Source organism: Procambarus clarkii, chromosome 18 (assembly GCF_040958095.1).
Source record: "Procambarus clarkii isolate CNS0578487 chromosome 18, FALCON_Pclarkii_2.0, whole genome shotgun sequence".
Taxonomy (NCBI): Eukaryota; Metazoa; Arthropoda; class Malacostraca; order Decapoda; family Cambaridae; genus Procambarus; species Procambarus clarkii.
The window spans coordinates 16840873-16854562 of NC_091167.1; the positions used below are offsets into that span (position 1 = coordinate 16840873).

Below are 13690 nucleotides of genomic sequence, written 5' to 3' on the forward strand. Positions count from 1 at the left end.
TTAATTAATATTCCTGGTCTCAGATGGTCATGTGCTGCTTTGGGCTGTGTCTCCTAGCTTGGATTTTCTTCTTTGTCCAAGTGCATCCTGCCTCTCCTCCCTGGTAAGTCCTGTTTTTGTTCTCTATGGATAGTTAGCTTCATGGAGCCAACAGAAACCAAACATTGAACATATTGAAATGCCTCTTTCTGGATGAGCCCCTGTGGCTCTCTCACTCCCTCCCTACCAGGTTTGTCAGTTCGTCAATGGGCTTGGCTGTGTGCAGAACCTGGGCTACCTGGTGGTGCCATTTGATTCACACACTATGCTGTATGAATCACTTGCATAGTTGTTTGGCAATTTCGAGACTTAGGACTTTGTTATCCATCCAGTTGTCTGTAAAGGTTCTCAGACTTTCTGGATGTTTTTCTGGTGTGGTGGACGCTTGTCACTCACTCTCTGTGTCTCTGTGAGGGGGGAGAACTAGGTTTTGGCTCTGGTCCCCAGTAGGCTAAACTGACCACCCAGGGCTCATCCAGAAAGAAGCATTTCATTACATTTAATACTTGGTTTTTCCACATTGTGAATGCAACAGTTTGGAATCTGGAACTCCGAAAGAAATAGCTTGAAGCATGACAGTCCTACAATGTCTCTTTACCTACAGAGGAGAGCAGATTTTTTTTTAGTCACGTGGCAAGGCACTATGGACTGTAAACATTATTCATATCCTTGCTCTGTACTAATTATTTTGTCCAGATGTTAAATTGACAATTTATATTCATTGCCGTGTGATCCTAGGGACCCATATATGTCAATTAATACTTTCGTTCCTTAGGGGACGGAGATGACGTCCACAAATAACTCTGCGAATATTTCTTAGGGACGTAGGCGACGTCAAAAATTAAAAAATGTTAAAATTCAAGTTTTTATCCAATCTTTATGGAACTGGTTTTAAAAATGTGTGCCAACGTCTTCCCATTCTATTGCAACCCGAGGTGAAAATTGTGGTGAGAAATTGAAAAGAGTAAATACATTTGTGACCAGGTGTTGCGGGTGTGCCAATGGATGCTCACTCAAGGATAACACTCAGCCGACCTTTGGCTTTGCTGCAGATGGGGCGCAACGGGCTTTTGGACCTCATATGCATATAAGGAATTCTATTGCAAACAAATTGATACCAAAATGAAAGACATAGCACGAGAATTGAGGTGACAAATGTGAAAAGAGAATACACATTGAATTGCTCTTGCGCGCTCATGGGTAACGCTTGGCCGATTTCTGGGTTTGGTGCAGGTGGCATGCTGGGCTTTTGAACCTTATATGCACATACTCCGGTAGGGAATTTTATTGTGAACATTTTGATACCAAAATGAACGACATACAGCGAAAATTGAGGTGAAAAAACTGAAGAGAGTATACACATTTCAGTGTTACAGCGCCCTTGTGGGAAATGCCCGGACCACCTTGGGTTAGTCTGGCAGGTGCATGCCCAGAATGCGAAAGTGCTAATGTGACCTGTAGTTTAATGATTAACAATTAACTTGCATGTCACTGACTAGGTGTTTGGGTTGTTTGCCATATTCTCTGCCATATGACACTATGTCCTGAATGAATGTCAAGATGTCAGGAGACAAAAGGATCTCGAAATACGTCATTATTTCCAGTGTTTTGATGAATGGAGCTCATGCGCTACAATAATGCCTATGTAGACATTACTCTGGAAACACCACAAGACTATGCAACCGTATACTGTCCTCGGCCAAGGGCTGGAGATCATAAAAAAAGAATAAACCTGTCCAACTTGCACGAAAGGTACACGAGCAGCTGTCAAAGCTTGGCTGATCATGGACTGAAAAAGGCAACAGCATGTGGATAAAATAGCCATCTGAAAAGTTTGACCTCAGACTGTACTACAACTGTATCAACTACCACAGAATTGCCTTGGTACACACATTTACATAGCAAGCAAAGAGAGCAAGAGAAAAACTAGCTATGCTTACGTGGCAGGCAATAACGGCACCAATACCCCAGCCAAGGAGCACTATCGGGCTGATGGGATACTGGCTCTTGCACTCCAGCACACGGGCGCGCACCTCACTCAAGATCTGCTCCAAAACTGTGCTCGCTTCATTGCTATCTGTAGGTTTAACATAATATATACATACAATGCATACATAAACATTTTATCTCATTTCTGTAGGTAAATAATAATGTTTTTTATTGTATTTCGAATAAGCAGAAATTTAACAAAAATACTGTTAGAATCCAGAAATATTTTTATCTTTCAATAAACTGTTTAAAATACTGAATGGAACAAGATTCATTACTCTCAGAATGAGAGCTTTTTCATCCAATGAAAATGGTGAATGGCTTAACAATATAATGCTGAGGGCAATGGAAATTACAACTATGATGAGGCTTATGACAGCAACAACAGTGATGAGGGAAATGACAATGACAGCAAGAGTGAAGGAGCAATAATGACAACAATGAAGGTAACAATGACAACAATGAAGGTAAGGGGGGGGGGGGCAAGTTGATAAACTTTAAATGTAAAGTGTTCATGAGCCACTGCTCCCTGCGCCTCTGTGAGGGGGGGGGGGGGGGGCAGGTTCTGGCATGTGGCCATCCGGCTCTGTGAGGGGGGGGGAGGTTCTGGCATGTGGCTATCCGGCTCTGAGGGGGGGGGGGGGCAGGTTCTGGCATGTGGCCATCCGCCTCTGTGAGGGGGGGGGAGGTTCTGGCATGTGGCTATCCGGCTCTGAGGGGGGGGGAAGGTTCTGGCATGTGGCTATCCGGCTCTGAGGGGGGGGGGGCAGGTTCTGGCATGTGGCCATCCGCATCTGTGAGGGGGGGGGGGGGGAGATTCTGGCACGTGGCCATCCGGTGGGCAACAAGAACTCTGCGACTGATGACACTCAAGTAGTATGGCACTCAATGAGTAAGCTAGCTTTAGGGAGCCAACGGGGCTCCCCACTGAAAAGAACATCTGTGTATGGAACCTTTGCAACTTCAAAATCAATTGTAAATATATGGATGACAAAATATTAATATTATAAATATAAATATTTACAAGAATGTAAGAATTCTTGTATATATAATAAATAATAAAAATAAATAAAATAAAAGTTAAAGGAATTATTCATGACCCTTTGTGAGATAAAATTTTGAATATGCAGGAGATGTATGGTGCCCGTATCTCAAGAAGCACATCAATAAACTGGAAAAGGTGCAAAGATATGTAAATAAATGGCTTCTGTAGAGGCAAGAGGTGTTAAATATAAGAAAGCTAAAAGATAGAAGAAAAGTGGTGATATTATTTTGTAGGCAGGTAGTGATCCTAACATTAATTGGCAAAGTTAGCAGAAAAATTCTTGAAACCTACAACTTCAAGAACAAGAGGGCATAGATTCAAACTAAGGAAACAAAGCTGCCAAAACGAAACATTAAAAAGTTCACTTCTGTAAACAGGGGGAAGTAGACTGTTGGAAAAAGTTAAGGGAGAAGGTGGTTGATGCTAAAACTGTCAATGGCTTTAAAGCATCATTTGACAAAGAGTACTAGGAAGACAGGACACAATGCGAGTAGCTCTCATCTTGTAATAACTTTAGGAAATTACATGCCCTCATTACATACAAAATGTAAACTGGATGTTTATCAGCGAGGCATACCTGGGGTGATCATAACCGGAACTGTCTTAGCCATATGTTGTAACTGAGAATTGAAGAAGCGTATGCGACGAGGAGCTTGGGGTATGCTGGACGGTGGACCACTTGGCACTTGCACTATGATTACAGAACCGTCCAGCTTTCTCTGAATGGCAGAAGAGAGAGAGAAATACGATTACAAATTTACACGTTTGATCACAAGAGGGCAGTGAAGAAAAGTATCCCAATGCCAATAACTCATAATAAGTGTCTTCCAGTCAAATTAAAATAATAATTTCCAATTAAATTAGCTTCAAGTTTTTCTTTTCATAAACTTTGCAAAATTATGTTTTTTCATTTTGTAAGATACGGGATTGGAAGCCGTACCCCAGAATATCACTAACAACACCTGCTCTTATTTTCTTATAAACAATGGGAGTGTAGATATCTATATAGCCATAATAAACAGTTCTAACTACATGGGACAAGAAATACACCTTGGGGTACAATTTTACAAAAGGGTTTTTATTAAACAACACCAGATTATCTCACACTGATTAGAACAGGGGGGGAGGGGTACTTAAGCCCACCACAGGATTGATACAGACAAAAGGGGGGGGGGAGGTTCGTTCCCACCAACACACCTAAGGGGACAACTGGCACAAGGGTCCACACACAACAGTTTAGGCCTCTACAAACTGGGACTTAAGGTCATTACTATATTCCACTCCTCTTGGGTAACTACAAAGGGCATGGGGTTTTAACAAAACACTTTTCTGACCACAATACACAAAGATATGGACAAAGTAAATATGGATAACCCCACGTGAGACAGAGCTGAGCACATGCATATGAATTAATAACACCCCACTCTACCTACACACAGGTGTTCTAAAATCCTTATTTCTGTAAATTCCTATCTCTAACTCATACAAAAAGAGAAGCACCGCTATAAAAACCTCTAATGCTGCACTTATCGTATTTGTTGGAGACCATCCCAAGACACACAAGTGACTCTGGTCCTCCTCCCACTGCCTCTCTCCCACAAGTGAACAAGAAGGGCTTGCACATGTCCCTGCCTGCCTGGTTCCAATAATGTCTTATCCCTATACATGTCATACATATTTCCAAATCGTTCATTTATATGTCTTATAATGTTCCAGACTGTTTTTCTACATTTAACACTGTTGTTTCTTTATATTTTCTTGCAGTGAATCTGCTTTTTAACCGTTTTATCACTTTTGTTTAGATTGGTTTTAGGAGATGACATTTTCCTGTTAAGATGATGCTCTGTATATATGCAGGGGTAAAAGTACCAGACTGTTTTCAACATTTAACACTGCTATTTCTCCCTACACAAGGGTCTCTCTCTCTCTCACATAATTCCCCTTTCCGGGGGACAAGGAGAATAGAAAAATTCATGTAAATTTGAAGATTTTATGTAAATTTTTCTTAGTACTTCTGACAAAAATGTAAATATCCAAGTTGGGCTACTAGCTAGCTAAATAAAACCAACAATGTATCCTGTAACTAAAGACACAAGTGGTGATTGGTCTCCACTTGTTCAACACCGCAGGAGACACTGCAGCTCACAACAAGTGTCACACCTTCAGGGTCGCTTCCAGAACTGTTCCACTTGACCTGTCAGGACTCACCAGACCAACAGAGGGGAGTATGAGGGAGGTATGCACGCTGTAGACTTGAGCTCGTGGATTGCAGGCGTAGACATGGCTGCAACTGGTAGAACACAGCTGGATCAACAATGAGAGGTTTACTCTTTGGATCCTGGATCATGTCTTAGGTTACTGACATCTGTTAGTTTGAGTAACTGGAGCCCAAACCTGGCTGTCACTCAGGTGACCTACTGTCACAACAAGATGCCACATGTCACATGTCTCCTCCTCGATTTGACTGTACCCGTGGTCTACACGGGTACAGTCAAATCGAGTCAAACACTTGGCTCTCCCTAAAGGGAGAGCCAAGTAGAGCCACATTCTAACGACTATGATGGTCATTTGACAACCATAAGGGAACTCAAAAGGGAGACTCATGGGTACTTGACACCCAGTACTCCATGGTTTCTTAAAAGTAAAGGCCGTACTTTACCCTGTGCCTTTTCTTTCAGTTTCTTCAAGGTGCAGGACCATTATTCCTCATTTCTTTCCTCTTCGTGCTTCTGCTTGTTACTGACTTCCTCCTCTTGGTGTATATTCATCTCTATCAGGACCAGAGGCCCGAGACTGTTCAACACGCTTCCACAACACATAAGAGGCATAACTGGCCGACCCCTCACAGTGTTCAAGAGAGAACTGGACAAGCACCTCCAAAGGATACCTGATCAACCAGGCTGTGGCTCATACATCAGGTTCTGAGGAGCCGCATCCAATAGCCTGGTTGACCAGCCCAGCAACGAGGAGGCCTGGTCGACGACCGGGCCGCGGGGATGCTAAGCCCCAAATCATCTCAAGATAACCTCAAGGTATGGCTAATAATTAACTTTTAGAGTTGCTATAAATAGTAGTATTGATATGATTCCTGGGATACCTTGTTAAGTGTCACTGAAATTTTTGCAAACACTGCAGAAAAACCCAGCATTGAATATAACGAACACCAATTTCTGGACGAGCCCTGGAGGCTCCCTGAAAGTACTATCACCGATTTAGTGCCATACCACTTGGTGCCATCAGTCATGGAGTTCTATTGGCCTACCAGGGACATGAGCCAGAACCAGGCCACCTAAGAGAGGCACAGGGAGCAGTGGTCCAAGAACACTACATTTAAATTTAATCATAATTGCTGCCATCAGGGAAGGCACCCAGAAAGTTAGGCCAAACAAAACAGACTACTGCATGGTTAAAATGAGACCGCAGCTTCAAAATTGCCAAAAGAACTCCCCCCAACAATGAAAACAAATCACCAAAATTTTGTGAAACTAGCATGTCCTAGTTGGTCCCCCTCCCCATCCCTCACCTGGGGAGAGGAGGGAGGTGGACTGGGTCAGCTGGCCCACACCATTCTTCTGTTCTATTCTGATGGTGCCTGGCCACTGTTGTGTCACTCTGGCAGTTTTCCTTTTTTCTTTGTAGTTTTCTTTGTTTTCCTTTGTAGCTGTTCTTACACATGGTAGAGTAGCACGAGCCAGGAGTTCAAGAGTGCTTTACAGCTGCAAGTGTTCAGGGTTATCTTCCTTGTGTGATCTTTGAGTGCTGCCCTTGCACAGTCAGGATTATCTTACCTGGGGTGTTCGGCAAGCTCCCTTTAGAGGGGCTTCCTTGCTTGGGGTCGCCTTCACCTGTTTTACTAAGCCAGAAAGACTGTCTGTGACTGTCTTTCTTCAGGTTGGGAATGTTTTTGGTGGTGTGGAGCACTATGGTAGCCCCCATCCCCCCCCCCCCCCAGTTATATTCTTGGTGGTGCTACGTTGTCCCTAATTGTTCGTTCTCCGTGGTTTGATTCTAGGGGCTTTGCCTTTATTTATTTATTTTTTCATTCGTCACTTTGCCCATTTAATTCTTGGGGGTTCTGAACAAATCCACAAGGGCCATGAAGAACCTACGTCCTAGAGGATACCAGATGCGCCTTAATCGACTGTGCCACGACATGGTTAAAAGAAATGCAACCAGGAGTTCTACTGACCTAACACGGATCCTGCAGTCTCTCATTTAAACGTAAATTTTAACGTAAAATTTAAACGTAGGTTCGAACAATCATCACGGCCCTTGTGGATTTGTTCATTTGATGCATCACACTATTGTGATTTCTGTGTGTAACTTTGGGGGCTCTTATTCCTGCCTGATTAGGCTCGACTTAGGATGTAAGCGGTTACATCCCCTTGTCGCCCCCCTTGACTTCTCCAATGGCTTTGAGCGGCTAGGGGGTTGCCTGTTCTGGAAGGGTTATACATATTTACAGTGGAACCTAGGTTTTCGAATGCCATCCTTTTCAATTTTTTTCGATTCTTGAGCTCAATTTCTTCAAAAAATTTGACTCGGTATTTGAGGTTCGCCTCAGTGCTCGAGTTCGTTGATACATTGATCAACCGAGGACATGATGCACTTCAGTTTACCAGTGTCTACCGCCTAGTATGACCGTGCTTGAATTCTCTGTGAAGAATTTAATTGTTCTTGTACTTTTTTGGTTTCTGAACATTAAAGTTCTTATTATATATCACGCCATAGGCTCCAAGAAAGTCAGTGGTAAAGTTCAGCCTAAGAAAATAGTTGTGAGGATGACAACAGAGGAAAAACAAGAGATCATTCATAGTGAGACAATGTGATGTCTCACTACAGACAAATGTTTAAACATAGGAAAAACCAGTGTGTATGGACAGATTCTTAGTAAGACAAGCAAGCAGTGAGCCACAACCAGGTCCTAGAGGTATGCCTGCAAAACCTAAGAGAGTACCCAGAAATATCATCACTGCTGTCATAATGGAAGGGGACTCCTCCTTCCAACACTAACACCTCTCCTCCACTTTCTCATCGTCTTCCATACGTCAACAAGTCGTCAATAAAGGTAAGATATATATATATTTTGTACAGACTGTAGCACAAAATATAAGTACTGTAGTAGTTTTTTAAATATATTTGGTGGTGTGGAACGGATTAATTAAATTTACATTATTTCTTATGGGAAAATTCATTTCGGTTCTTGAATTTTTGTTTTTTGAACTGTCTCTGGGAATGGATTAAATTAGAAAATAAAGGTACCACTGCATACATATGTAACAACACTGAAACCACAAGAGACCCTAGAGCAGCGCGCTTTCTCCTCCAGAGCCTCAGTGTGGTGATCAAGAGGTGGAATGCCAGCTGCCTCCTCAGTTCCTACATAGCATCTGAGGACTTGGACAAAATCTACAGCCTCTAGGAAAAAATTTCCCTTTATTTCCTCTTGTTGTCTACATTTTGTAACCAGCTATGTAACAGTGTGAATATAATAAATTGTACAATACTTTTATAATAAATTGTGCAATATAAGTTGTTAAGATAAGCGAATACCCATAAGTATTTAGAGTCAAACGCCAAGTTTTCCTCTGAATACACTTTATTCTTTTCTCCAAGGCTATGGGTTCCTATAATTACACCAGAGGTGTAATTATAGGAATCGACTTGAGAATGGTCCAGGACGGACCAAAACGTCGTCGTCCCTTCACTTTCTAGTGTGTGGTTTGCTCAACATACTTCAGCCACGTTACTGTGACTCGTCGCCTGCATATGGTACCCTTATATATAAGAAAATTATAACAAAAAAATCAATAATCACTTAGGCATTATTCACACAAATGCAAACTCATAAATATTCACTGGCTTATGGTGATTCAGTGAAGGTACCGCAGGATCCCAGGGACGCTTCAGCAACAGGTTGAGAGCCTCAACACTTGCACCTCGGTGATTGCTGCTGAGGGACACCATCTTATCGATTAGTGTTGGAATCTTGGATTTTAGCGTCTGCAAAAGTATTACAAAAATTAATTCCATTTTATGCAATAGACTTCTAACGTAGCATTTAAATTAAGGATCTTAATTTGAACAGAATATCTGAATAACATTCAAATATTCTGTTCAAATATTAAAAAACCCAGCATTGAATGTAAGGAAACACCATTTCTGGGCGAGCCCTGGAGGCTCCCAGAGCTTACCGGGCTGATATGTATGTATAAGACTGTGGCATCAATCGATTGAGTTCTTGCCTACAGAGAACCAGAGCCAGAACCTGGCCCCCCCCTCTAGAGACTAGGGAAGCAATGGCCCATGGAAACCCCCATGTAATTGGAAGCATTCCCTATCTGCCATCGACCGAGGGTTGGCACCCAGAAAGGTAGGCATCACAAAGCAAACCCCAGTGTAAAAAAAAAAAAAAAAAAAATTATTGCTATCCTAAGACTGAACAGAGAAAAGAACTCCCCAATTCTAAAACAAGCAAACTTCACACCCTGTCGCCGCGTCGCCTGTCTGCACAGCTTCCCCATCCCCGGGAGAGGGGAAGGGGGCCCCTTGACCTGTGCCGGCAGCCCCACCATTCATTTCTGAACGCTGAGCATCAAAATGTACGAGAAAAACCGAGGAGCCTCCGGGGCTCACCCAGAAAATGGCTTTTTATTACACCAAAATAATACAAGTGGTCCTACAGTCACACCAGGCAGACCCCACCAGGCAAAACAAAACAAAAGAAAAACACCACGCAAAAGCACAATGTCTCCAGGAGGAGCAGAACTGGCCGCTACGCGTATTATAAGACAGCAACACAGTACCTTGAGCACCTGCCAGCGATGATGCTGCCTCCTACCCAAGGGCAAACAAGGGTAGGAAAACCCCCAGCTGACCCCAAGGGCGGGCAATCACCAAGCAGCAAAAGAACCCTGCGGAGGTAGCCCCCCGAACAGTTTGAAGAAGGTAACCCCAAACTGCAAGGGCAGTACTTACAGGGCACCTAGGGAAGGAAACCCTAGGTGCATGCAGCCCCAGTACTTATGGAATAACACCTGGCTCACACACCACCACACCGCAGTACAACACCACAAGGCACATCATTGCTCAAGGATTGGAGCCAGAGTCGATCGACTGCCACAACAGCCTCAGAACTGGAGTTGGGTAGCTGGCGCGGGGGTCTAGGACCCCCCATTTCTTCCTCCCGCGGAGGGAGGAGTTCCGCAGACAGCAACGTGGCGGCTGTGGTGATGTCATGCTTGTTTTCTAATTGGGGGGGGGGGGGGGTTCTGTTTGCTCGTTTGGCTTTAGTTTAGCAATTTTTTTTACCAGCTGTAGTTTGTTTTGGGATTCCTACCTTTCTGGGTGCCTGACCTGGTAGATGGCAGATATAGTCTGCTGCCAACTACACGGGGGTGTCTATAGGCCACTGCTCCTCGTGCCTCTCTCAGGGGGGCCAGGTTCTGCTGCTGGTCCCTGGTAGGCTTAGAACTCCATCGATTGACTGTTGCCACCATCTAATATATACACATCAGCCCAGTATAGCTCCGGGGAGCCGAAGGGCTCTCCACAGAAAGAAAAAGAAAACCCCCGCAAAAGCACAATGTCTCCAGGTGGAACAAAACTGGCTGCTGTACATACAGTAATGGGAAATGAGCCGCACAGTACCTTGTGCTCCTACCAGCAACGACGCTACTTCCTACTCAAGGCCAAACAGGAGGAATGAAAACCCCAGCTGACCCCAAAGGAGGGCAATTCCCAAGCAGCAAAAGAACCAGACGGAAGCAGGTTCCGAACACACTGTGGAAGGGAACTCCACAATGCAAGGACAATACTAGTACTTACAGGGCACTTAGAGAAGGTGGCTAAGCACATGCATCCCTAGTACAGACAACTACTCCTGGCCTGGGCACCTGTTACGGACCCTGATCCAGCGTCCAATCTCTAAACAGTGACGGCCGCGCCATCTGTGGGTCAGCTCCCGAAACCCCCTCCAAACCGACGACGTGTACTAGCTACGAGGGCCAGTTTCCAGCCCCGTTCAGCGCTCAACGCCGCCGCCGCCGCTGACCTCTGATGAGGTGGTGCTCAGACTACAACGCCATCTATGGAGTGGATATGTCGGGCGTTTGTATCTGAGCCTGTGAGTGTGGTGTATTAGTGTCCCTGTTATTGATGACGTGTCTGCTTACAGAGCCGACCTGGGACCACTGTGTTGAAGGTGAAGTCAGTCTACCCGAGGCAGCCAGTCTCCATACTGTGAAGTTTGCTGCAGCTGTCGTGACGTCGTCCCCCCGGAAGAACACTGTGGTGTGTTAAGCCTGCCAGTGGAGTGGCAGTGGAAGGATTTACCCGGGACCGACGGTTGGAGACGATAATCCACTGGGGTATTGAGGACAGGAGGGTGATTGGTGATATCACACGAGACTCCTGTCTAGGGCGTACCCCTTTTATCGTTCGTGGAGTGGCCGTACCAGCCTTAGTGGCTCAGTACCTGCCAGCAGACCTGCTGGACGTGTGGTTGACGGCCTCCACGACGGTGCCCCCAGTGGACCTGTGTTGTGGCTGACCTGTGGCCAGGGTAGACTCGGCGTTCTCAGAGGACACGTCTTGAGGCCACGAAGAAAGCACCGCGGACTCGGCACCTAGCTTCGAGGATCCATAGTCTCCAGCAGAAGACTACAGTGTTGATCCCCTTTGTAAAGTGTTAATACCCCTCCCCCTTGTGTACGTTTTACTTTTATATATTTAAATGGTGATGGTGGACATTATATAATATTAAGTTCTTAACTTTCTTTCCCTACTCCCTTTTAAGTTACTTGCGTCACGGATCTCATCCCTTGATAGCCACTACTGGCTTGGGAACGGATACCTATATCTTCCTCTAACAACATCAGAGCAAGAACCCCGTTGCGTCCCGAGAGGGCCGTAACATAATTGGCATCCCCAGCGGGATCCGTCCCCTTGTTAAGTATGTTTGACAGGGGTGGTGAAGTGGCGTAATCCCTGTATATAATTCCCCCTGTGTGACGATTGCGACGTTATACGTCCTGTGCGGTGCTCAGTGACTAAGCGCGATATTGTGCAGTGCGGTGCTCGCTGTGATTAAGCGATTAAGTGCAATATTGACTAGTGCGGTGCTCAGTGATTTAGTGTAATATTGTAGAGCGAAGTGTTCGCTTGGACTCGGTGCAATATTGTAGAGCGAAGTGTTCGCTTGGACTCAGTGCAATATTGGGTAGTGCGGTGCCCGAAGTGATTACGTGCAATATTGGCAAGTGCAGTGTTTGGTGCGATAAAGTGCAATATTGACGTAGAACAGTGCTCGGTGCGTTAAGTGCTAACGTGTAAACGGTGTGTTAAGTGCTGTGCTCGTTAAGTGTTCCATCTGTGACAATGGCAGACAAAGCTACCATCGATGATCTGGACGAGGTTCAGGCTTTTCTGAACAGAGAAGATTGTCTTGCCAGATTAAAATATCTGAGTAAACCAGAGCTTGTACTAGTGAGCGCCTACCTGGAGATCAAGATCCGTGCCAGTGATTCCCGTGTGGAGATCTTATCCAAGGTACACCGGCACCTGAAGGCAGAAGAGAAACAGGAAGGCGAGACTCCTAGTACAAAGGAAAGTGCAGACATGGCTTCCACGGAAAAGGAAGATAAGGGCAGTGACGTTGACAGTGATGCAGGTGAGCTTAATATCAGCTTCCTAACAGTCAAGATGCGTGCCCTGGAAATTAATCGGGAAATTGAATGGAAGAAGTTAGAAATGGAACGAGAATTAAAAGATAAAGAAATGGAGATGAAAGAAAAGGAATTGGCGATGAGGCGTTTAGAATTAGAAAGAGAAGAGAAACGAGAGAGACAAGATAAAGAATTAGAGATGAGACGTTTAGAATTAGAAGAAAGGAAAGCAGAGAGAGAAAGAGAAGAGAAACGAGAGAGAGAAGAACGAGAAAGAGAAGAGAAACGAGAGAGAGAAGAACGAGAAAGAGAAGAGAAACGAGAGAGAGAAGAACGAGAAAGAGAAGAGAGACGAGAGAGAGAAGAACGAGAAAGAGAGAGAGAAGAACGAGACAGGCAAGAACGACAGGACAAAGAGGAAAGAGAGAGACAACATGAACTAGAAGTTTTGCGATTAGGCGGTGGTCGGAGGCAAACGACGGACACCAGTGGTTTCGATCCGGTAAGAAACATTAAAATGGTCCCCAAATTCCATGAGAAGGAAGTGTCAAAATTCTTTGCAGCCTTCGAGAAAGTCGCTGCCTCTTTGGAGTGGCCAAGGGAGAATTGGGCCATCATGATACAGTCAGTCTTGACTGGGAAGGCCCAAATTGCCTACTCTACGTTATCCCTTGACGACTCCAGCGATTATGACAAGGTGAAGAAAGTTGTGCTCATGGCGTACCAATTGGTACCTGAGGCTTATAGGCAAAAGTTCAGAAACCTGAAGAAGACCTCAGAGCACACTTTTACCGAATTCGCCACGATCAAGGAGCGACTTTTCCAGGAATGGTGTACCTCTCGGAAGGTGGAGACCAAGGAAGACCTCGAGCAGCTGATTCTGCTGGAGGACTTCAAGGATTGTTTGACTGGAGACTTGAAGACGTACCTAGAGGAACAGCAGGTAGAGACC

The 13690-nt window shown here is 44.8% G+C and overlaps 1 protein-coding gene across 5 annotated transcripts in view; it reads right to left on the reverse strand.

Moving 5' to 3' along the window:
* Nucleotides 1–13690, reverse strand: part of Rcd1 (Reduction in Cnn dots 1) — a 75174-nt gene that overhangs the window by 38230 nt on the left and 23254 nt on the right. For all 5 annotated transcript variants that reach the window (XM_045736952.2, XM_045736955.2, XM_069326295.1 and 2 more), the window contains exons 8-10: nt 8933–9076; nt 3651–3792; nt 1980–2116 (exon numbers count right to left, since the gene is read on the reverse strand). In XM_045736952.2, the coding sequence (XP_045592908.1) occupies nt 1980–2116; nt 3651–3792; nt 8933–9076 (423 nt within the window). The remainder of the gene's footprint in view (nt 1–1979; nt 2117–3650; nt 3793–8932; nt 9077–13690) is intronic.